Source organism: Trichoplax adhaerens, genomic scaffold, assembly GCF_000150275.1.
Source record: "Trichoplax adhaerens TRIADscaffold_2 genomic scaffold, whole genome shotgun sequence".
NCBI classification, from domain to species: Eukaryota; Metazoa; Placozoa; class Uniplacotomia; order Trichoplacea; family Trichoplacidae; genus Trichoplax; species Trichoplax adhaerens.
In genome coordinates, this window is record NW_002060944.1 from 3,951,256 (window position 1) to 3,977,122 (window position 25,867).

The following is a 25,867-nucleotide window of genomic DNA, read 5'->3' on the forward strand; positions in this document are numbered from 1 at the left end:
CGGTGTCGGCAAGCGTGAACATTATTCGATCACGATCATACAAAAGACTCTACTCTGTCGACATGATTCAACACCTCACCTTGGGGAATGAATGGAGAAATCCAGTACAGTACAGTGCTTTGGACTGTACTGTACTTGTACAGTGAATGCCCACTTGAGTTCAATGTATGTACTGTAAGCTACAGTACTGTACTGTAATAGGGCACTGTTTGCAGATTGACACTGTTGGAAGATTGAAGCACGCGTTCTCCGTTGTACTGTATGATAGCGTTGTTAACTGGCAAACACCCCCGGGGTACTTGGTGTGTGTGTGAGGGTTAGTTTTAACCATTAAACTATCGGCTCGCTTTCAACTGCATTAACGGATTTAACCTGCTGTTTTTGCCCAACTGGGTAGGTTGGAATGGCTTCCATTTGCCAACTTTTCTTTATTGTTACTGTAGTTTAAGAATTAAATTGAATCTCAGATCAACATCGTCTTGAGTCGACGATACGATCCATCGTTTTCCAAGTTGGATTGATACTCTTTTTTATTATTATTCTCCTTATAGGTTTGCGGAGGTTAGTCATTCCATTACGTTTACCTACGCTGTCCGATCCAAGCTAATCTTCCAATCGTAGCAGACAGTCTTGCGGCAATCGGCTGGATACGCTTGTTGGTCTAGCCTTTTAATAAAGTAGAAAAATTAAAAAAGAGAGAGTCAAGAAAAAGCCATTTTTACCTTGTTGTTTTTGATTCTAGTTACAAATCACTTTGACCTCAACATTCATCATCATTATGTCGACTGGCCCTTTTAAGTGTAAGTATGCTCTTGTTTGTGAGAGTGTTCCCGATAGTTACGCTTCACAATCACTACGTTCGCGTGAACCCAATGATCCAATCGATATCGATTTGGCACGCCGTCAACACGCTGAATATATTAAATTGCTGAAAGATTTAGTGGAAAATATCATCACTATTCCTTGCGATGAAAATTATCCTGATTGCGTCTTTGTTGAAGACACTGCAGTCGTCTTGGATGGAACAGCGTTAATATGTCGCCCTGGTGCTGAATCACGTCGAGGCGAAGTCGATGCCGTGCGCCAAAAATTAGCCGAGTTAAAATTACGCATTGTCGAAGTGGAAGCACCTGGCACCCTTGATGGTGGCGATGTTGTATTTACTGGCAAAGAAATCTTTGTTGGCATCTCAAATCGTACCAACATAGCTGGTGCAACAGCAGTGGCTCGTGCCTTTCCTGACTATCAAGTTTCCATGATCAAAATTAAGGGCTCTCTCCATCTTAAATCAATCTTGACCATGGTCGATTCGGAAACCTTAGTTGTCGTCGGCAATGAATATGGTAAAAAAGTCATTGAAAACATGCAAAATAATTGCAATTATATCTATCAAAAAATAACCGTTCCTGAAGGTGGCGCTAGCAACTGTCTTCATGTCAACGACAATATTATCCATGGTAGCCCATCGGAAATAGAAGACGTTGAAAAATTTTTCGAAATCATGAACAAACCAACTTATCATGTTGAAAATTCGGAATTTAATAAAGCCGATGGCTGCTTGACTTGCCGATCTGTCTTGTTTTAACTCATCCGATATCAACAACCCAAGGCAATCATAACAAAGAAGAAATTTCTACTCTCCATCTTCTATCCCATCCATGACGTACTTGCTGTTGCCAATGGGATCCAACCGAACTAATAACCATAACTTTTACAATAATTAAAAACTTTTTAGTCAGCAGTATTATTATAATTATCAAGAGTATAGACAACTGCAATCATCATTTTTAATCATCAATATCCCTTCTATTGCCACATTTACCTATCTCAGTAATATCGTCTTACCATTTTATTACCATCATCATTATTATTATTATTATTATTATTATTATCTTCTACCCACAGATACCGTAATATTCTACAGTTGTTGTCTAGTTGTCCTTGATGAAGAGATTATATTATTATTTTATCCACATTTTATCTAAACGAATTGAGACATTTTGTTTCGATTGCGGATAGCGATGAGAACTATTTGTTTTAATTTGATTTTCTAGAATGAAGTGATCTGATATCGTTACTAAAAGTACAGTACAGTATAGTAGTTGGTTGTTAATGTTTGTGGTCACATACAGTACTAACACACGCCCAAAATATTCTTTCCAAATATGTATTCTCCCGCTAGGGCTTTTATTACCAGCACATTTGCATGGATAACATGTTCACCATGTTGTCACCCAAGTTTGTATCATTTTGCACTGTTTGCCATCTATTGCAGTTGAAATGTTCTCCTAATGATGTGATTGCTTTGCATAAACTATATTACTAAATATAGTCAATGGACAATTTACCATCCTAGTTTTACCAAATTGCTATGATATCAGTCAATTAATTATGGGATGTTTAGATTGATGACGTTTCTTACTAAGGGGGCTTTAAATATTTTATTTGGATTAATACCACTGTTACTCCGTGAAAGCATACTTTGGTGAAATTGATGTAGTTCATATTCAGTATAAACTAGAATAACATTTGTTTTGAGTTATTAAAAAGAATCAATTGATTTTTGCTTGCATCTTGGCATGGATTGAATGTGGTTAAATTGGCCAACTTTTTTTTTCTATTTACAATTTATCAATAATGTGGATATTTGACTTTACCATATTGTTCCTTACGTTCAACAACGTTTCAAGCAGTACTATTCGTGACGTTAGATGTACTATAGCAGCATGGCTATTCAAAGCAAGTGTGAATTACAAATACAAGCCTTCCAAGGTATTCATCCTCTAGTAAATATTACCCTTCCTCTTGGATCTGCCGTATCGAATGACGATACGGCAGATCCAGATTGAAATTGAAAAGGAAACGATGTTCATTAGTCAATCTTATTAGTCAAAAAAGTGCGATATTCCCTCCTGTGATGATGCACTTGAAACGTTCAGATTAATCCATTTCGTGAATAGAAATTATGTGAACAAACTTTGGTAGTACCCATGTAGAAGGTACAGTAGAGATAAAACATGATCGGATGACGTTGTAAAATCTGCGCGATTTTGGTTTCAATTGCTTTGGAAAATGGAATCAATGCTACTTTGAACTGAATGTAGACAATGCTCAGCATGGAGTTGCTAAATTCTTAAATAAATAAATAGGTTACAATTATGGCTAGTGTCGTTCAGTTGATACCATATAAAAAACTTAGCGTAGATTTGATTACAATTATGACTAGTGTCGTTCAGTTGATGCGACATAAAAAACGTAGCGTAGATTTGATTACAATTATGGCAAGTGTCGCTCAGTTGATGTAGCATGAAAGATGAAAAAACTTTGATTTTGCAGTCTAGACAATTTTATCATATTAGAGTCGCTATTTGGCCTTTTTTGGCCTTCTTAATGGAACAGTGATTATTATTATATTCAATACTAACCCATCATATAATTACAAGTGTCAATAATTAGAACAAGGCAACTTTCTTCCCTATCCTGCGCCAGTGACTGTGGCAATGATAATTTTAGTAACTCAATACTGCGGACTACTATGATGTGGTAGTCCATATCAAAAGCATACCTATCCTTTGTAATAACCGCTCAATAACATTTGTACACTGTAATTAGTTCTAGTTCTATTGGGAAATTACGAGTACCGTGGGATTTCCACTTCATAACCGATCCATCCATATGGTATATCGAGGTTATGAAGCTACGACCTTTGATTTATACATTAAAAATATCGTAGCTATGAATAACTATCACTAATGAAACGAAATAAATACAGTAAAAGATAATATGAATGAAGAATCCTAAAGCGCTCGTTATGATTTACAGATAGTAGAGTTGCAAAGGTAACAACAATATCGTGGTAAAGATAATAAATTTAAGAAATTGGGAAACGTCCGTGATTACTTATGAAATGCGTAAGTACAGTATATCGTCAATTTCGATTATTTGCATACGCTACAGTAGAACTACCTATTCTACAAGGTCCTAGCGAGCGTCTTACAGGTAAAGAATTAGAAAGCATCTGTTACTATTGGCAGCAGAATTCATGGTATACGACAATGCTTAATTATCTACCTATAGTAGAACTATCAATTTAAAAGGTTTTACTAAAGATGCGGCTTCCCTAGACATTACTTTGTTTGCTGCCACTGTATTCTTTAAAAACAGAGAAATGAGGTATATTTACTTCCGATCATAAGATTGACACAGTTGATTGCCTACTGACAATGCCATTAAGCCTGAACTGTATTAACTATTCATGACAGGGTTAAAATGGAAATATAACGACTTTTTCATTTTTTTTATTACCTCTTAATGTATCAAGTAAGCAATAAAATAAGTAACAATTTTCAACTTGGCCTTCATGGATACTTCTTTTAAGGCTAATCATGATGATCGTGACGTCATGGTCTTCACGACGAAGCAATAATGGAAATTGGCCTGATATTCGTAAAATTATCAATGGATCTTAATTAATTTATTACTAATAAGAAATTTCTTAATCAAATTGTACCTGGCTTTCTATGCAAACCTTACCTGGATACCAGCTCTATTTATTAAGCAATAACTTTAAGTAACATAATGGAGACAAAAAAAATTGATGATAATAGCTTTCATTCTTCTCAGTGAGAAGGAAAATAACCTGAAACTTTCCCACACTAGAACTTAATTATAATAGGATCAACATATTTTATTCTTAATAGTAATGATAGAGTAATCCTATTAGGCTTCGATTGTTTCAAGATATGAATGTTCATTCTTTCATTTTTGATGAATTCCACATAAACTAGACAATAATACGGTGTGGCTTATCCTCTCACTTGCTATGCTATTGTATTACCTGAGATACAGGGTTAGTTATGGTTCTAAATCACTGTATGAGTTTAGCCGCATCCAAACTGTAGATTTATTGTAAGTAACTTTAACAATTTACTTCAGTCGTTTCTATGTACACCTACAGTATGTATGCTTCAAATACATGTCACCAGGCGACATAATTTGTATCATCTATCAAATGAGCAATCAATATCAATTAAATCACCCCTTACATCAACAGTAGATACAGTTGTATATGTAGCAATATTACTGCAATGTTGAAAGTTTTTTATTCATTAATGCTAAAAGACAAAGTTAATCTTCTTTCTTACGAGGAAAACACCAGTGTTATGTATAATACAAAATCGATCAGTAATTGAACTGGCATTTGAACATAGCAATATAAACGCATCACTGCAATGATATTCAGACTGGTAGAAATGAATTAGTCGACAATTATTTAACAAAAACTATTGTTAAAAATTCTTAGTGCTCATGCTTGACTGTAATTTAATGTAGAACATAAATCACACAATCTAGAACTCAAATTGAAGGCTAGCAACACTAATGAGAGTATCACTGATATAATGTTACCTATCGAAGGTAATTCATACTAAAAACAATACAAATGAAAAATCAAATGTACTATTTTAAGGTATCGGGTATAGCACATATTATCCTTTCATTTATTATTACTTGTGTATAAATCATACAAGTTAATCAAGTTGATACTAGTTTTACAATAAATAAGTACACGTAATCAGGAAGTACGTAATTTTACTCTACCATATTCATGTGAACTACAATTGACAGTAAACTCAATTCTACGATAATTTGAATATGTCATTACAGTATACACATTTTCGTATAACCAGCACCATCGCTGTTCCCTTAAGAACTACTACATAGCAGATTTCCAATACTAATGGTACTTCGTATTACACTGTATTGTAAATTATAATCAGCTATCTATTACATCGTATGTAGAACGATCGCTATTATCTACTACTTCATATTGCGATCTAGTATCCTACTTCATATCCAATTTGAATCCATGATTGATAATTCAGATATTATCACTAAATTGAGTAAGGATCTAAAGTATAAAATCGTATCGTTAGCATTCTATGCCAATATTTTTATAGCAATATATTGTACTATTAATTAGATGGAATGCAATAAATCTATTTTAAAAGCATACTTTAAATGTTGTGATATTCTCTTCGTAGATTCGTAATTATTTTACCTCATCCTTTAATTGCGAAGGCATAAGAGAAAGATAAGCATCACTGTATGGAGGTTGAATGGACGTAAATTGCTGTGCAATCAGATCACGACCAATTATCTCATGCGTATCCTGAAAAACAATAATATCTAAGACATGTAGACGAAATTGAATTAGAAAAAATTATACGTATAACTGCTGTACTGCCTCATACCATAGGAACCCTGGTACGCCAGTCATCGTCAACCAGTTCTATATGCTGCAACTTACGAAGGCGAAGTCGCTCCTTTCTATAGACATTCTCAGCTAGTGTCGTGATAGGAAAAATATCAATTAAAACCCTTTTAACGCAGAACAGTATTTCGAAAGAGCCGAAATTTAATCTACTGTAATAAAACTCTATTAACAATGCTAAATATAAGTTACGTCTAATAATTTACTTCGTTTCTTCGATTGTACCGGTGATTCATCATTGCTAATATTATGATGAGAATACAAATCGTTACTGTTTGTAGTATCGTCAAGATCATTACCATCCGAAAGTTTGAAAACATTTGCAGCTTCGTTAGTAATCGTTGTTTTAGACGTGCATTCATTCCCAGCCACAGATTGATAACTACTCCTTGTCTGATCTTTCGAAGGAGTCTCTCGAGCTATAGAAGCTAATGGCACTTGCTTACTCTGAGCTTCATGTGGTCGATTCTGTGATAAACTCGCTAATAAATGTCTACCAGTCTGATTAAAATTAGATGCGGTGACTCTGTATTGATTATTGTCTACGATTTCTAATTTAATTTCTGATATTTCTTTAAACGCTAAAGATGCAAAATGCATTGATTGAAGAATTAAATTGGCATTAGCTTGAATTCTGACTGACGAAACCTGCAATTAAGATAAAATTCTTTTTCATCAAATAGTCAAGTCATATCACAGCAAAAGATTAAAGGTTAAAGAGGAATTTAAAATCTTTAAACATGTATAAAATTTTCCTTACATTTACGTGTCCACCAGAAGATGATTTTGCCATTTCCAAATACAAATTACTATGAGTAGGCAGGAACCTTGAATAGCAATTACTTAATTCCATCATTTTATTTAAAATTTCTAGTGGCATCCTTTTTATAGAAGTAAATACATGATGTGACGTATTAGTTATATGTTATCATAAAAGTGTTCACAATCATACAGTGTCCTACCTTATTTGACTATTGTTCGGATTCCTAGTTATCTGTAAGCAAATACATCATAAACTAAGTTATAGCTTTATATAAGCTATAGGTATATTTATTTATTAAGATTGCAGTAAATCGAGCCTAACCACTGGGATAGGGAACTGGCTATCTAATAGTTTAAAAGCTGCGTTGTAATGCTCCTGTACAGATTCAGCACGTTTTTCAAGATCAAGAACCTACCATAAAATAAAGCAATCAATCCTGACTACCCCTTTAATGGACAAATAAGTATTTTGGTGCAACCAAATAAATCTAGCTATTGTTACAGTTTACTTATGTAATATACATATGGCACTGGCAAATTAACAAGTAATCATAATCATTAATGCACAAAGGAATGAAAATAAATTATCAATACTTCTTTGATGTATGCAGGCTCGAACGATTGAACAGGAACCTCTCCAAGTACATTTCCTTCTACAGTACTATCGGTCTGAAGAATGGAAGCATAAATTAGATACTATAGTCTATGTATCTCTAGCCTCTAATTATCAGCAGTGCTCAATTGCGATAATAAAATGGTAGAATCATTAAGAATCAATTACTGAAATACAATGTCTAAATCTTACAGTAGAAATTTGACTAGTTGTTGCCGCCTTGCTTCCTTCTTTAGCTATCGATGTAGTTTCGGTCACATTTACAGAGAATTGAGTTGTAAAAATTTAAGCAAATAAATCGTAATTATCTGCTAAAATATTGTAACGTTGGCCGCAAAAAGCATCAGTTGGAATTTAATGTATTTAATAACAATTAAGCAATCCTTAGGACAGTATTTAACAAAGTTCTAGCATTTCATTCGTCAGCAACCTGTATTGCTATCCGATGTTCGTTTTTTTGGCTTTTCTACCAAATGTAGCGTACACCCGTCTGTCAACGTCAATAAAAGAAAATATATCATAGTAAATAATCGGCTATAATGTATTAATAATCACTAGAAAATACCCGAGCAATTAAATTGTAAACTCGGTATTACAATTGCTTTTAACTCTATACAGCTATTTCTTTCAATAATCAATCTATAATGCTAATGTTGCATCTTTTACTCTCAAGTTAAGATACGTAGCACTGTCGTTGTTCGTAGTATACATACCAAACTCACGTAACGATCGGTCATCGTCTATAGCTCTGGCATTATATATTAAGCGTTGCCTTTCTGCCGGAATGTTCTGTTCATAATGACGACGATAACAAATAAATAAATGAGCACCATATACAGTAATATAAATACTCGTGTCAATCGTTTGATGGCCTTATAATATTTACATACGGCCGATGACTAAAATTTGTCTCAATGACTATAATTTAGTTTGATGTTAAGTATACCATAGGCTTACGACAAGCTATATTTCAGGTTGCGTTAACTTGACTATTAATTTACGTACGCTCTAATGTGTGAAAACACCAGTAATTCTCTGCAAATTAGTGTAACGGACTTGTCTCCATAATCATGTCAAGTTATAACAGTAGTCGAAAGGGTGCAAATTACTCATCAATAAGTAAGCATAGTATGCATCTTACGTACTACTGTAAAGTATCGCGTAATAACAATGTAAACATTGTGCTGTAGTCTGTAGAATATGCTCTTGAACAATTAGTATTAAAGTCTATCTATAACTATACTATTCGAGACCGCCGTTATGTTACAGTAGAAGGGAAAGACTGATTTCGAACATTACTTTACAACAATTAGAATCGAATTCTTACCGTTGATTTCTCAAGGAGTAACTTCAAATCGGACACCGTATCCTATGAAGAAAATGTAGAAAATTAGTTATGTTAAATGAAGATGTCAGAGAAGGTCTTCCAATAGCTATACCAATGTACTATATTTACTGTCACTGATACTCTCTTATTACTAATACCCATAAACCATATCAGTGATTACTGAAGAGTTATAGTACGTTTCTTTAAAACATTTGATACCATCCTATAACAAACTATTAGATAAGAATTCTAGCTTTTACTAGAACTACTCCTATACATTAGGATTCATAGCATGTAAATCAATGTATAGTAAAGGGCCTAGAATCTTTAGTAGCTGTTAAAAACGATTGTTATCATAGCTGATGATACCTCTGGTGTTACATCGACTTCTCTGGTCTTTTGATCCAATGTTTTAATGGTTATTTTCATCTTGAATTCAGAATTTACGGTCTACAATTGAAGTTCGACTACAGTATTGCAAATAAGAAATGCAGAATAAGTATATCAGTATTACTAATATCACGCTATCATCGCTAAAGTTCCGTCTTAAAAGGGTGCACACGTACAATAGTAAATCTTCAGATTGTACAAACTTAAAAAGAAAAACTTGGATTTGTCATTTACGATAAAATATGAATAGTGTAACAGTATTATGTATTTCTTTACGAACTCAAGCTATAAGACATTGCTAGTGAAAATCAGCATTGTAAAGCCATTGCCTAGACAGACTATAATGTTTGGTTAATAAGTAGATGCTGTATCGATGTAATTGAGCTAATCAATACCGAAGATTTTCCATTATTACTTGAACGTATCTGCCCATCGCTAAATATTGTCATGATAGCGCCGGCAAGCTATATCAATATGCACAGTATTGATATACACTGATAAAGATGGATTATATCAGACTGGAACCACCCATTCCATTGCCTATTATTATCATTTTCTTCCTCAATTTTGCCCAACACCGTATACGAATTGGTGAAAATTTGTAAGAAAACATACAGACAGTATGTGCAAAGTGGTAAAACGAGCTGACTAGTATAGCTTGACGAATGGACGCTGTATTTTACTGTCCGTTCAACTGTGCTGAGACAACCAATAATATTGAGAATACTAGAGCTAGTGCATCATCCGAGCTTAAATGATATCCCTATCCTCTCCAAATAAAATCATTGCAAAGTGGATGATTACCTTTTGCAGACTTGACGATCTTTTCCTTACTAAAGAAAGGCAGCCACTCAGCCAGTCCAAATCAAGGTGAATGACCGATCCCGGAGATTAACTGTCATACAATCACTTCTGCAGTACATATTATGTCTGCGTTAGACTGTGGAGCAGTCTATCGTACTATACTGTACACTTGGTGTTATTTCAATCAGGATAGGTACTGCACTCAGTACTGTATGTGCAGCACAGTACTACTGCTGTAATAGTCCTTGAAGAGCTTGTACTGATGCCATTGTACGTATGTACTTGTTAAGATTGTATTTAATGGTGTGGGACTTTGATGAATCCTGACGATGATTTTAAAGTCAGCTTCTGATTCATTCCAAAAGCCATCTGACTACATGGTAGACTGGATTGATATGATTTATACGGAATGCATTGCCTTGCCAGTGCTATACACGTATACTGTAGGTCTTTGGAATGAATAGATCAAAAAGTACAACGCTAAAAGAGGACCCGGCTAAAATCGTCTCAAAATCGAATTTGTAATTCAATGTGTCGACATTCCTATCAGTTAACTTAATCTTCAGTACTAGATGATACCTGCTAGAATAAGACTAAAAATTCGATTGCACCACTTTCCTACATATCAATAGCGTAACTCTTAAATATGGTGCAGTAAAATAAAGATACTACTTCAGCGAATGCTGAACGAATCGATGGAGGATGCTATAGCAGACACCTGTCTTAAATGAAGCTCCTTATCGTCACCTTATTTAGTTATAATCCTTCCAGTTGAAGTCCATTTCAACTTTTTTTCTGTAAATACCATAACTCAGTCTTGTATTATAGCATTTGTTTACCATTAACATGCCTAGTACTGTCGCATACTACAATAGATTAGATGGTTTTCCCAGCAACGACCAGCACATCTTCGTAGATTGCTGTACGCGTATAAATAGTTCGATGGACTGTAAGATTGAAAGAACATCTCTACCGCAGCGCTTTAGTATTTAATGACCATCAAACAGTGAATATGATCAAGTCCAAAAATGTCTCCTGCAATGAAAACATTGCATATATACGAGTATACGCATATTAATAAACATTCAACTTTTCCTTTTATTGTACCCTCCATATTGATACAAAGTCTAACAAATATCAGGTTGCATTTATGTATCCATCGAAATTTTCTTAATGATATAGTATTATGGGATCGCTTCAGACTTTTGCTAAAGTAGTTAATAAACTGCATTACGTACACCATCCATGTACAGCAGCGATAGTATAAGATACGCGTACAATATGTAATGGTAGCTTTGGATAAGTATTGCGCACGACCGTAGAAATATCAATACCTTTTATAACGGAATAACTTAAATGCTGTATGATAAGTGACTATTACTTCTTGATTTACAAACAAATAGGATTAAACTCATTTTACGTTAACTTAAGCACCATTTCAGTAACGGCAAGTCGTCTACACAATCACAAACGCAATACCTTATAATTTATACAGAGATAAAGGTATTCGTGTCAATGAAATAATAACTTTACAGAATAACCCGAAGTAAGGAGATAGATATATAAACAAGATCAATGGTATCGTAGATTTTGCGAGTAACATTTATAATTCGTACAATGTTAAGTCTTTACTTTACTATAGAGTACAGTCCACCGGAATTTCTATCAAATGAGATAATTAACGTCCTATAATATTGCCTGTGATCATGGCTTTATTTCTTCAGCTACTCTTCTAATAATGACTTGTCGATGTACTATAAACTCCCAATCATCTCGCCATTTTCGGTCTTGTAATTCCTCTCTTGCAAAAGAATAATTTCCATAGCTGAATCCAGCAAAGTATATAAAATAGTGAGCTATAATTCCAAGAAAGGATACAACTGCGGCAGTAAATACAAGCCTAGACTTCGGGCTGATCCTGCAAAGGTATCAATTAAAATTTTTAGATAAAATAAACTAGGAACAACTTATGCTGTAAATTATTTCGCACCTTGTCCATTGTACACTAATATGGTCAATAACAGATGACAGCAACAATATTTTGAACAAGAGGGAAGGGAGATAGAAATGAATAAAAACATTCTTCCAAATAAAGAAATAGGGTACGAAATGGATAGCCCAGCCAAGCATCAATAGTGTTCCCGAGTAGCAAAAGTGATGCCAGACATCTAAACAGAATTAAAGTAAAATTTTTCAACGGATCATAGCAATTCTATTAAACTCATACACCAATTCAATAGATAACAAATAAATTGAAAGTACTCCTGGACTCCAACCTCTATTTATGACGTAAATTTGCCGACGCTCCAAGGCCATATAAAATACTACCAAAGCAATATAAACACACAGACTAAACGTACATGTCCACCAAACTATTGGATTACCCAAAAGATGTATTTGCCGCTAAAGTGAAATTAAATAATAATTAATAAAGCAATTAGAAAAGCTATCTACTTGATATAAAATACATGGCTAATATACTCATGCACTAACATGGTCTTTTGTATTAAACCAGAATATAAATGTGCTCTTCAATAAGGGCCAACTTGCCGCGTCGGAAGCGAATTCATGATCGACAGTTTTAAAGTTCAGAATATATATTATTCGCTGTATTAACCGCAGTTATTAAAAAAGAACTTAGTATCATATCCCTATTGTGCGAGTAGCACCTACATCCACCCTGATGGTGCAATTTATGTAATTACAATATGAATGGTAACCTGCATCTCCAAAAATTTATCCAAAAAAGGCATTGAAATAGATTCGTCTTCTTTATTATATTGTTTCTGCACAGGAACTGGAATCAATATAATCAAAGACATATCGGATAAGGTAAACACAAATTATCAATACGAAGACTACTTTATAAGCTGCTCAATCATTTCATATTAATAGCCAAACAAATCTGATTATAAACTTGCCTCCATCAATTTTATGTTCTTCTACATTCCATAAAGAGCTATCTAACTTCAAATTTCTATCTGTAACCACCTATCCCCAAGAGTGAATTAATATTAGCAAGATATTTCACATCACATAGTGTTTATCAATCTACCATTTAAATCATTTTGTCATTAGTATATGGTACCTCTAATTGATAGAATCCCCAATTCGGTAGTTGCTTTCCGCTCGTCTATTGCCAGACGATACAATACGCTATGTTAATTTGTTATAAATTAAAAGTAATAAATCGAATGTTATGCGTACTGTTAAAGCTTGTTTCGTTGCCAAGTGAATAAAGCGGATTCTAGAGTTCAATTGAGTCCATGTTCCATTTGCGTTTGGATTTTCAATTTTCTGATAATTATTGTAAGTATTATTACTGCATTAATTAAGCTAAAGTTTATTTACACAATGTGATCTTTTCGAAAAACACTATATAAATCTCTATCGGAATGGTTACATACCAACTGCCATAAATCTTGTTTCACTAAGTTAGTTTTATTATAGTGGACGAAACAAGCGACTTCTTGATGAGTTGGAGTCACCGGGCTGGCAACATTATGACTACGAAAATAGCGTTATAGAATAGACTTAAAAAAAAAATTTGATATTTAAAGTGTTCGCGGCTAAAAATAACCTTTACCTATTCAGGGTCCGATTCGTTTTTACATGAACTAACTGGATAATGTCTCCATCCTTGACAGCTCTATGCGGCGTTTCGACTGTTTGATTAGTACTAAATAGCAATATTAATACATTAATATTTATTTACTTTGAAAATAGTAAGAGATGCTTACTTACCTTTTAGGATCCTTAATAATCCACCAATTATTCGGATCCTTGTAAGTGTAACAAGTGACTTGCTGTTGACCACTACTACCTCTGCCATCAGGATATTTGATAGGATATATATGCTCATGGGAATGTAACCAACATGGATGGTTGGTATATATTTGGCGAAGTGTCAGCTTGGAACCGTACACAATTTCTAAGTTAATAAAATTTAGAATATTCTTATCATTCATACAAGTAATCATAACAAATGCGGTATATGTAAGTCCATCCGAAGAGAATAAATACGCTATTGTATTAAAATAAGCATGAAACATACATGAACAAATCAAAAATACAATATATCGTACCCTTTGGTTGATTGATAACGACAGAAGCTAATCCTCCCTTATTATAGTTATCAATAATTAAAAATGTTACATATTTTAGTACAAACTCTATAAAAAATCGCTGAAGCAACGTGTCTGCAGTACAATGATATGTATCCTTCAACTAATCGTAATAGCATGATTTTTCATACTTTAAGGCTGGCCTGAAATTTGCTTGACATTAACTGATCCTGTGGACCACTGCGAGGTGCCATTTTAAAATGAATATAAAACTGAAAAGCATAAAGTATCGCAGGAACAACTATGAAAGCTGCAAAGCAGAAACCACAGTAACTCCATAGCTTTCTCTTTATATAATAAAATACAAGGAAAATTAGTTATTGATTTATGACAAAAACGCGAATAAGTTATAATCAAATTTCTGCAAAACTAATAATAATTTCTTACGGTTTTGATGTTACGATCAGCAATCAGCAGCCATAAATCGTAAGCCGCTAACAGTATAATGTATGCTACAGTATACAGTCCACTATATTTAGTGCTAAAAATAGCCAGATAAATGTCTTTTTAATAAACTTGATATGTGTGCACTATGATATATTTAATGAAAGCAAATATGAACTTACTATGAATCCTAATATATTAATCATAATTTTAGTACACTAACAGTTACGAACCTAAATGCTCCACATAGGCACAAACCAGTAAGAAAAAGATACCGAAACCACTTTGCAGAGAAAAGCCTATAAAATTTTAAGGTATTAACAGTAAAAAGCAATTAATGAGACAAAGGATTGCTTGAGTAATTGAGCAGTAACAAAAATACGAGCTAGGGGTAATATAATGTGCAATTAGTAGGACAATCACCAGAAGAATATTTCAGTAAGTAAATCAAAATATAATGGTACCTAGAATGCGATTCCGCTCGAAGTAAAAGATAGCAATATAATGAAGCCAAGATGAAGAAAAGTAATATCGGTTCCAGTAACATAAAACGGGATTGAGTTAATAAGGCATTATCTATGCACACAGAAGAATATTTTGCAGAAATTTTAGTTTCTCCATGACATCAGCTATTTCGTTATAGTCTAATTAACAATCTACGAACCAAATATAACCAAGATGCAGGCAACAGAGGCAGTTGAGCGACTATGTCCAAGTTGTTGCATAATCTACGGCGTAAATAATACGTCGATCAAGGTCAGCTGTTGACAATACAGCCTTAACTTTTGATCAATCACTATTTAGATGGTACACTCTTACCGAATAAATTAGAGGAATATGCATAGTGGCAAAAAACGCACAGCATGAACGGAGAGCCTGAATAGGAACATCATTGGGCATTGCTAATGATGTGAACATAAAAATTTGATAATTAGCTAATACCATACCACATGCACGTATAAAAAAGTTAGTGATCGTGATTCCTATAACTAATACTACTGTCTATGTATGTAGTCACCGATGGGCGAATAATTATGATAAATATAAGAATGATAATAAAATCAACAGTTATTTTCTAAGCAATCACGACGATATATGTAATCAATCACACTTCATCCATGTTGATGGTACACTAGTACAATGTGTATAGCGTACCATATTTAATTTAGACTTACCTGTACCAACTGGTTCGAAAGTAAAATTTCCATTATACCCTGCGAAATTGCCTATTGCATAATAAATAAGTAAATAAGCAATTACCGTTATAAAATTACCGTATAACTGTTTCTCTTCTAATAACTATCGACAGCACTCAATGTTATTGCAATTACCGCTTATATTTATGTTACCCATCAAAATTATTTCCACTCACCCACAAAGGTATATAAAAGCTTAGCTAGTGGAGGGAAAGCATCGATAAAAAATATACCTCTTCCATACATGAATAAAGCTTTTCCAGCTAAAATTTCGTCAAATCTATTTTAATATGTAAATCGAATGTGATCACTTAGTATCGCATTACTAATTTAACAAAGAAAAAGTTTAAAAATATATAAGATTCAATTTGAAAATTATAAGACTAGTTTACTAAATACTAGCATAACTTTTATTGTACTAAAATTGCATTATTGTAATTTTAGTGAACAGTACAAAGTATTATAGAGATCATTGTAGATACAATATTCAAGAAGTTTATGATACTAATCTATAAATAAAACTGCATAATTAAATTGAGAAGGACGTCTCGTAGGAAACCAAGCTCTCACCATAAATATTAGTATAATGAAGGTAAGGTAAAGTAAGCAATTAATCATTCTAAAGTATACATGTATAGTATTCAACTCATACACTTATTTTCGACTTGCTTTGGTCGATATATACAATCTACCGTCTTTCGCGACATCGTGCGTTATACGCTACTATAAAATCAATCAATTAAAACTGTCCTAACGAATTTTATTCTGGTTACGTTGACAATTTGTAATTTACTGTTGCTCTACACCGTGCAACAGTAGTAGTGATATTGAAAGAGTATAGTGGTGGAATAAAGATATTATTGTAGTTACTACCATTGTGGTATACGTATTAAAGCCCAAAATTTCCCTTATCATATTCAGAGATACCTCAACAGTTACCGTACATTACTACACGTTTAAATAGTCAAGACAATCAAAAATTTACTAATCTTATCATGATACTTACATAACATTGCTCGGATGGCAGAGATTATAAAATCGAGTAAGTGCACAGAGGAAAGTTAATCCAATCAACATTACGTCTAATTCTAACTTGACCTTATAACTAAAATAAGGTAATAAGAAATCCTGGCTTTCAGTAACGGTATTGTCGACAGTGGCTAATGATGGATATTTCTCAGTATCATTAGCGCTTCTGTCATGCAACGATGCTGATGTCGTCGTAGTTTCCTATATGGAAATAATCGGGATTAATCATTGAACTACTAAACAAAACTGTTATTACTCGTATTTGGCATATTGAAATAAAGAACAATTTTAACACGTGTAATTAAAGACATAACAGGTAAAGAATTATAATTGAATGTTATTGCATTTCGTAGCAATTATATGATTGGTCAATACACATTGTTTTTGTCAACATATTAACAAATTTTGACAATAATTAGAACTAATCAAAACAAATCGGATATCAGTAAGTTGAGGCAGTAATTTACGTAGCATTACAGTACACTAAGAAAAAATGAATACATTTAACACTTTAGAGCTGTTGATGATGGCATGTGTGTTTTAGTAAATTAGTTTTAGTTGAAAATTGGCCTTTAAAGCTCTAATTCAATTATGATCGTACTTGTGTATCGACGTAAAATATTTAAAAATTGACACTATACAACTACAGCATTCGAGTATTGTTACATTTTTTGGGCCCAGTCTTACAAATTAAATTAGCAATTTTTTGTCGGATTAATTATTTGTAATAGTATTCAATATTATTGTTGATGATATTTTAGTCCACTGTAAGCATAAATTCATGTACTTATACTGTAGTGCTAGCAGAAAAGCTTCCGCAAAGTTCGATAACCACAGCAGGTGTTTAGGAAGACTCAGCATAATATCCGTAAAATCAAGAACTTATTATCAATAAGGTAAAATAAAGACATTTGAACTATACTTATACAAAAAGGAGAGAAATGCATTACTTTAATGTAAAAAGATGACAATATTATGCTGTATTCATTCCATTGATTAATTAGACATCGATTAAATAGTTAAATCAATATGTATTTATTCTCAGTCATCTTATTGTACTAGTAAAATGAATCAAGAGCTAAAATGAAGTATGCTTATCAATGAAACGATCAATATGAGAGTGATTTAACTTTTCAAAGTAATTTTACTTTATTGTGAGAAATATCAATCCTTTGATTATAAATTTAATAAGACTGTCTGGACTTGGTAGGGTATAATTTATCAACGTACGTATCATTTGATGGATATCAATTTATTTTGATTAGTCTCTACATATAGTTGATAGAACATTACATTAGGATGTCTAATATGTAAGCAGTTCATTTATCCATTTTGATCTACTTTATGCGGAAAATAAATTAATTGTAATAAGCAAAAGTAATGTATTAGTAAGAATTATTTAGGTGAAGCAATGACCACGGTCGTATATCGATATTTTGAACAGTATGATTGCGATACGATAAATTTTGTATTTAAAGTCATGCACTTATTGTCAACGATTTACGAAGCACTATCCAGTTAAAGTAGTTGATTGGAAATTTTTAAACCTGTAGTATTCATGAAAGAGTACCAGATAGAGCCCTTGAAGACAAGGGCTTTAATTGTAACAAGAGGCATTGTTAAATAGTGAATTAGCTTGATAAAGTATCTGATGGATTTCGTTTTTCAAGTGCAGCACTACTGTTAAAAATGAATGAACAAACAGTTTTACGCTATACGTAAGATGCCAGTCAATGATGAGAAAGTTATAAAAATAAAAGCAAATCCATTGTTAACGTATCAAGTCGATTTAAGATTGTAATATCCAACAATAAAATGAAGTGAAAATCTGAAATTGGATATCGCTCGATATACATAATGGACTAAATACGAAAGGGTGAGAAGACAGTCGGTACAAAAATCATCCAACACTCATGGTGTTGGAAATATTGACACGATTTATGGACTTGGTAGCGTTGTTTGACTTGATCGTTTAGCTCATATTCTACAAGGGCAACTTCATTATTCAAAATGAGTATAGTTATTTTTATATGGCAGCCATTGGACTAGCACTATAAAAGAATACATAAGTGGCCCAACGACTCAAGGCTATCATTGACGATCCAATGATCCAGACGAGGCTAATCGTCTATGGATAGCGGTCATAGGCTGACTCGTAGCAAACAAACGATCCATGGTGACAAAGGGTTAAATGAGTTAATTACCTTTTGCAGTAAAGAGGATTGATTGGCATTTTGCTCTGTCGATTGATCTAAGCCATTTTTAATTTCAACCTTTTTAGATGATTGATTTTTGGCATCTTTTCTCTGTCTGGATTTGCCAGTCGATTTACTCGTATGACTATCGTGGGCTTTACTGGGATTGGACTCATTGTTATCCATTGCCATTCTTAACGTCTTTGACTGTACTATTGATATGAAGAGATACAAGATGAGCGTTATTCATCATCATTACTGTCATGAAATCATTGAAAAAGGAGCAGTTTCAATTCTAAGCTTATAGCATAGTTTTAAATATGGATGCATTAAAGAAAAAGAACCCATTTCGGATGGAATGACTATCCAATCATCAGAGTAATAACAGACAAATTGGAAGACTTTTTCTTGGATAGCCAATAGCTTTCACTTTAACAATCGAATGCATCACCGTCTTTGCTACACTATGCACGAGCAAAAATCCCTTGCCATTCCAACCTAAGAATATCATCCTACTGCCTATCCAACTTACCAAAAGAATAGCTATCACAACTGGCAATAGAGCAATATCGGTCAGTGAAAAAAAATGGTGGAAATTTCTAGACCAAAGCCGTTCACAGCAATTCACTGACGAAGAAGAACCTCTTGACTCTCTGGAGAGTGAGAGCAGGTAGAGTGAGGTATCATGAGTAAAGTGTGTCATTTTACGCACGATCGCTGGTGGTACGTGTGACTGGTGTGAATGCCGGCCGCATTGAGTTGCCATTGGTTTCAGTTCTCTACTGATACGACGGACCGTTGTCTTCCTAGTGGTTCGTGACTGCCCACTTTGCCGTGCTTCAGTACTGGTACCCACGGCGGTGTCACACGCTTGCGATTGACACCTACAGTACGGTCATCAAAAGTGACTGACTGTGCTGTCGTGCGGCCAACTGGACGACAGCGTACTGTACGAGTGTGCGTACTAGAATAGAGGGTGTGTTAGTACCGTCTAGCGATTCATTGTTCATGTGCTTCAGTACCTGTAGATTGCGCTGGATTCCAAGCACAGCACTCATGGTCAAGTTGCAGCTCGAATGGAGAACTATTCCATCATTTGCATCAAGTTTTATAGTGTAGAATAGGAATTAGATCTAAAATAGACACTGTATGCCATTGGAACTATGAATAACCAACTGATCTTGAGTAATAACGAGTAAGCTACGGTAGGAAGGCGATTGACGCAGAAGGCAAGCAGTTGATGACTGAAGCGGAAGAGCACACCCTTAAAATAGAAATTAGATCAAAACGAGAAGGCTATCCACGCACTATGCAAACAGTGGATCATTTGATTAACGTTGAAGTATAGGATAGAAATTAGATTAAAATAAGTAAGCTGCTGCACGAAGGCTGTCTACACACAATGTAAACAGTCGATCATTTGATTAACGTTGAAGTACAGTGTATAGGATAGAAATTAGATTAAAATAAGTAAACTACCGCAGGAAGGCTAGCCATGCACAATGCAAACAGTGGATCATTTGATTAACGTTGAAGTATAGGGTAGAAATTAGATTAAAATAAGTAAACTACTGCAGGGATGCTATCCACGCACAATGCAAACAACGGATCGTTTGATTAACGTTAAAGTATAGGATAGAAGTTTGATCAAAACGAGAAGGCTATCCATGCACAATGCAAACAGTCGATCATTTGATTAACGTTGAAGTATAGGATAGAAATTAGATTAAAATAAGTAAACTACCGCAGGAAGGCTAGCCATGCACAATGCAAACAGTCGATCATTTGATTAACGTTGAAGTACAGTGTATAGGATAGAAATTAGATTAAAATAAGTAAACTACTGCACGAAGGCTAGCCACGCACAATGCAAACAGTCGATCATTTGATTAACGTTGAAGTATAGGATAGAAATTAGATTAAAATAAGTAAACTACTGCAGGAAGGCTAGCCATGCACAATGCAAACAGTCGATCATTTGATTAACGTTGAAGTATAGGATAGAAACTAGATTATAATAAGTAAACTACTGCAGGAAGGCTAGCTTCGCAGACATTAAGCAAGCTACCATTGGAAGGCTCACTGCTAATTGCAGTACAATAGACTGCAAATACGAGCTTGTAGCTGATCATTTGCATGAAGTTATAGTACAAAACTAGCTAGTGTTGACTACAAATAAGTAAATTGCCGCAGGAAGGCTAATTATCATTCATGCAAACAGTTGATCACTTGAATGAAGTTAAAGTATAGAATAGGAATCAGACAGAAAATGAATATTGTCTATCATCGGAATGACGCATATAAATAATCAATTGGTATTAACTACCAAAACAAGTACTGTAAGCTACCGCAGGAAGGCGAACCATCATACAAAAAGTTGATCATCTGAATGAAGTTACAATATAGAAAAGAACTTAGATAGAAAATACCTTCAGTACAAGAGATACTCTCGAATGGTATCGATAATCAAAGCGATGAATAACCAACTGATATTGACTACTACCAAGTAAGCTAATGCAAGAAGTCCAACGATAATTATAATCGTAACACTTCTGTGGCTACTATTTTTACTACTTGATTGTACTGCGTTGAAATGTGCCAGAACCGATATTTTGCACACATACATGCAGCATAGACTGTTCGAGTGCGCTACTGTAGTAAACTAACTTAGCAAAGCTAAACATAATATAATGCAAGTAGTATTCTTGCAAAAGCAATGACTTTTATTAACACCTAATGGCTTAAGTAGTACAGTATACAATTCATTTATAGTTACACTTTTAAAATTTTATTCTCAATGACGGCTGGTTAAAACCAAAGTATTTTATTCCTCCATTTCCCTACTATACGATTCGTATACGAGCATTTTTAACTCGCATTTTAACACGACTTTAAGAAATATCAAAGCAAATTGAGGCATATCAATATCCACTAGCATGTTATTGCTTAATTCTTCCTCGATAATTGCAATAGTTACACTATCAGACTGAATACCGAATACACTACAACCGTTATTGGCAATAAAAATTCGAGTTATTTCTCAGTTATAATGAGAGTAAGCAGGCACCATAAAATTGATAGCAAGAAAGCTAAAAGCGCTGTAATCAAACTAGCAACTACCTATTACATCAATAAAACTATATTCTACAATTATTTGTACTAGTGACTTCCTACAATATTCTACTAACTACTAAAAATGATCAATTATTTAATGGCATTTGTCTTTCAAAGTATTTACCAAAAATAGATGATAATTGTATATTACGCACAAGTACCTTAAATCTCATGCCAACTATAAAACAAATGAACAGCAAATACTCGTAAAATCAAGTTTAGCAAGGCTGATAAACAGTGTCTTATTATACAAACATTATATTCTTAATGTGTATACGTAAATTGGTAAATTCCTATATTAGATATAGCATAACATACTTATAGATTTGACTATTTAAATAAATGTTTTATAACAAACAGAAAAGACAAGATAACGGAGCAATGTACTTGCAAAAGCGTCGTAGAAATAAATAGAATAGAACATATAATACATATACCAGATATTTAGGAGACCATATTATAATCTACCTTAATATCGATGATATAGGATGCTCGCACGATCTATCGTGCAGCAACATTGAATTAGATGGCTAAGATATGCAATCAATTGTACCGTAAAATTGTCGACAAATTTGTTGTTCTTGCTTATCTAAAACACTGCTCCTCGCACCCCACGAATAGAATAGGCCGGAGAGGACGGTTTGCATAAATCAATTTGTGGCATATATGTTCCAGGTCCAGGTGTTTTATCTATATACCCGATGTATTCAAATATTTCAAAATATTCGCCGTTAAAATTTAAAAATTTGCGTTTCATGTTTCAAGAAATCATGTGATGATAAAACGATCAGCTATTCAATATACATGTATATTCATTCAATAGTGACGAATAATACCTCTGCGTAGCCATACATTTTTCCCTTTTTCAGTACCGAAGGCATAGGCAGGAGCTCGCTGTAACTGAGAATTTAAGCGAAGCCCTGTATGATATTTATTAGGCGAAGGTTCATCTGCAGCAGATGCTGTAAGATGAGAAAGGATGTAATATCGAATAATGATCATTAGACAATGATTAAGGATAACAGCCAAAAGCCTTTTCTCTGAACAAAGCGAAAATCTAGAGATATTAAACCAAGTCTTACGTTTCATTGTAGAAAAAATTCTTCTGGGGCTCATCGTAACTGCTGGTGAAGATTGATAGATTGGCTGCGAACCTCCTATGGTTGATGGCAACGCAATGCAAGCGGAAGATGGCCATGACTAAATATAGCACATGTGAAGTAATCTTAATCAAGTGTTTGATAATTATACAGCTGTCACATTTTAAACATTTACAAGGTTTATAAATTAAGTGAAATTAGCTCGATATTCTCGATGTTAAGATTGGTTATTAAAGGATCTTTCTGCCTATTACGGTAATTACTAAAATTTCGCATACAATATGCAAGGGCATACTTAAATTCTTACTCTAAAAAGTAATATTTATTACAGTAATTGAAATTCTTAATCTAAGGCAATGCATCAAATCAAATGATAAGCAACGGTCTTTCTTGACTATTAAGTTTATCGGGCCAAATTTAACTAAATTATCGAATTAGAATACAGAACAACTACGGAGCTGTTATGTTCTCTTGCAAAATGAACATCGTAATTCGATAAAATTTTATAGTGAATCAGTAATTAAGAGCTCTTACCGCAGAACTAAAGTCCGTTTTTATCGTCCAGACATCTGCATGGCTACTCCATTCTTTCCCAATTGAATATTTTTCTCCGCTGTCTGGGCTAACAACACCTCTGCTAGCTTTGGTTATTTTACCCATAGAAAAAGAAGGTGCATTTCGGTCATGGGGATGCTTATTTGGTGGATGATAAGTTAATGGTGTTGGCCCCGATAGATCAAATGGGAGAGGTGGTCTCGATTCGATACAAGCTGCTATACCTATTACACGATAAAAAGAGCTTAACAGATTTTCATATAAGATGAAATAAATATCGTAAGTTATATCAAGAACTGACTTATCGGCTGATTTCTTTGCGTTTGACAGCTTCTTTTAACTACCGCTGAGGCTACCTTTTCGTTATTTGCTTTCCTATAACACAGATTATGTACGGTAGGATCAATTTATCATATCATCATACACAACATTATTTTGTTTTTTATAATATAGAATATACAGTATACAGTTATTATCCGTACACCTATGAAATTCTAATCTGTGTCAAAATTATTTTAAGGATATTACGACCTATAAATTATTCTGCGAATGTAAGATTTTCAATTAATAAAGCTACTACGTGCATACTGCAAACTTTCATTATATAATGACTTATGTGTTGTAAGGTAGTTGTACCAAGTTAATGAAGTAATACAGTTAAGAAACTCATAACTTTACGAACGATAAGAAAATAGGCTTATATATGCCAAAATAGGAGAAAGATATGAGATATATCCTCGAGATATCAATGGTGATTGATTATTCACTAATTTCTTAAGAAATATTATAGTAAATATTTGAGAAAATAGGCATATCTTGTACTTCATATTAACACATTTTAAATTAGCGTTATTGCACCTCTAAATGTACATTTATCGTTCAAGAAAACTTATGGACGTAAGTCAATTAAAGAATTAATTATATAAGCAACTAGTCATACATTAAAGTGCCCTTTTACTTATATCCTTGCAATTTTAAAGGAACTATTACATAACGATGATATAACCATTAATTTTGTTTTAATCACAGCTGAAAAAATTAAAGTATCCTTCTTTAACGCTTTAAATTATAGAGAAAAATGAATGTAAATTATTATTGATTTTATTACCAAAGTATCAGTATAGAACAGTGTAAGACAAATTAGCAGGTAAGGTCTATTATTACCTTCTCTCAGCCAATATTTTATTTAATCTTATTAATTTAGTGGGAAGTTTTCTTTCGTAACGAAATCGTGGCGACGTAGTATATGTTAGTGCTTCATTCTCTCTTGAACTAGCTAATTCTCCTCCTATAATATGAGGGTTCATTTCGAATACAGATCGAGGCATGGAACTTGATGTATGTCCACAAACGCTTTACATCCAATATGAGCGAATAAAATAAAATCTCAGCCAAGATTGAATGTTAACTCTATTTATTGCTACAAATATAAACATAGATAGTAATATCTAATGTATGATTTACGTAGCTTTCAACTAATTAATTGCATTAACGAGATTATGTAAAAATTGTGCTATAGTAACAAAGTTAAGTTGTTGAAATATTAGGTTAAAATAGCTTGCAGTGGACTATAACACTCATTACAAGTATGGAAAGGAAAAGATCTTTCTCAGACCTATTTTTTAACTCTAAGTTAATTTATTCTGATAGCTAAACTATTGTCATGTAAAATAGTATTTCTCAATAAGGATAATATAAAGTAACGAGACGTTGCTATGGGCATTGATGACTTTTCGATTGTTTAACCATTCTCATTAGTCAATTTTAGGTAAAGATTATTAGCTGAAAATGGCATAACATGAAATATAAAACTGTAATAAAATTTTTTTCATCAATGTAACTTTAGAAAATTGGTCTGCTTATGATCGCTTTTCTAATTGAGAGCATTATTACATCAGATTTGATCTAATATGATACGAATTACTAATCGACGAAATCAATTTAAACTAGATCAGTTGAAGAGTCAATAACACTAACTATTACAGTAAACAACTAATCAATTA

At 33.5% G+C, this 25,867-nt stretch overlaps 5 protein-coding genes across 5 annotated transcripts; 1 reads left to right on the forward strand and 4 right to left on the reverse strand.

Annotated features, from left to right (window-relative positions):
- Nucleotides 1–778: 778 nt before the first annotated feature.
- TRIADDRAFT_21132 (uncharacterized protein) lies at nucleotides 779–1,585 on the forward strand (the record flags this gene model as incomplete). Its single annotated transcript, XM_002109340.1, has 1 exon — nucleotides 779–1,585. The coding sequence occupies one exon, from the start codon at nucleotides 779–781 to the stop codon at nucleotides 1,583–1,585; it is 807 nt and encodes a 268-aa protein (XP_002109376.1).
- A 3,356-nt stretch (nucleotides 1,586–4,941) lies between these two features.
- TRIADDRAFT_53339 (uncharacterized protein) lies at nucleotides 4,942–7,064 on the reverse strand (the record flags this gene model as incomplete). Its single annotated transcript, XM_002109894.1, has 5 exons — nucleotides 4,942–5,004; nucleotides 6,059–6,169; nucleotides 6,252–6,343; nucleotides 6,478–6,919; nucleotides 7,032–7,064. 5 exons carry the CDS (start codon nucleotides 7,062–7,064, stop codon nucleotides 4,942–4,944), a joined length of 741 nt encoding a protein of 246 aa, XP_002109930.1.
- A 264-nt stretch (nucleotides 7,065–7,328) lies between these two features.
- TRIADDRAFT_53340 (uncharacterized protein) lies at nucleotides 7,329–9,402 on the reverse strand (the record flags this gene model as incomplete). Its single annotated transcript, XM_002109895.1, has 6 exons — nucleotides 7,329–7,445; nucleotides 7,839–7,882; nucleotides 8,077–8,136; nucleotides 8,360–8,435; nucleotides 8,974–9,015; nucleotides 9,343–9,402. 6 exons carry the CDS (start codon nucleotides 9,400–9,402, stop codon nucleotides 7,329–7,331), a joined length of 399 nt encoding a protein of 132 aa, XP_002109931.1.
- Nucleotides 9,403–12,023: 2,621 nt separating this feature from the next.
- TRIADDRAFT_53341 (uncharacterized protein) lies at nucleotides 12,024–20,153 on the reverse strand (the record flags this gene model as incomplete). Its single annotated transcript, XM_002109896.1, has 16 exons — nucleotides 12,024–12,085; nucleotides 12,444–12,570; nucleotides 13,256–13,300; nucleotides 13,375–13,464; nucleotides 13,575–13,674; nucleotides 13,754–13,846; nucleotides 13,912–14,098; nucleotides 14,909–14,974; nucleotides 15,340–15,403; nucleotides 15,495–15,577; nucleotides 15,851–15,901; nucleotides 16,048–16,151; nucleotides 16,878–17,101; nucleotides 19,105–19,307; nucleotides 19,628–19,694; nucleotides 20,118–20,153. 16 exons carry the CDS (start codon nucleotides 20,151–20,153, stop codon nucleotides 12,024–12,026), a joined length of 1,602 nt encoding a protein of 533 aa, XP_002109932.1.
- Nucleotides 20,154–21,919: 1,766 nt separating this feature from the next.
- Nucleotides 21,920–25,192, reverse strand: TRIADDRAFT_53342 (uncharacterized protein; the record flags this gene model as incomplete). Its single annotated transcript, XM_002109897.1, has 8 exons — nucleotides 21,920–22,097; nucleotides 22,678–22,739; nucleotides 22,820–22,899; nucleotides 23,046–23,171; nucleotides 23,364–23,409; nucleotides 23,844–24,088; nucleotides 24,166–24,239; nucleotides 25,029–25,192. The coding sequence occupies 8 exons, from the start codon at nucleotides 25,190–25,192 to the stop codon at nucleotides 21,920–21,922; spliced, it is 975 nt and encodes a 324-aa protein (XP_002109933.1).
- Nucleotides 25,193–25,867: the final 675 nt, after the last annotated feature.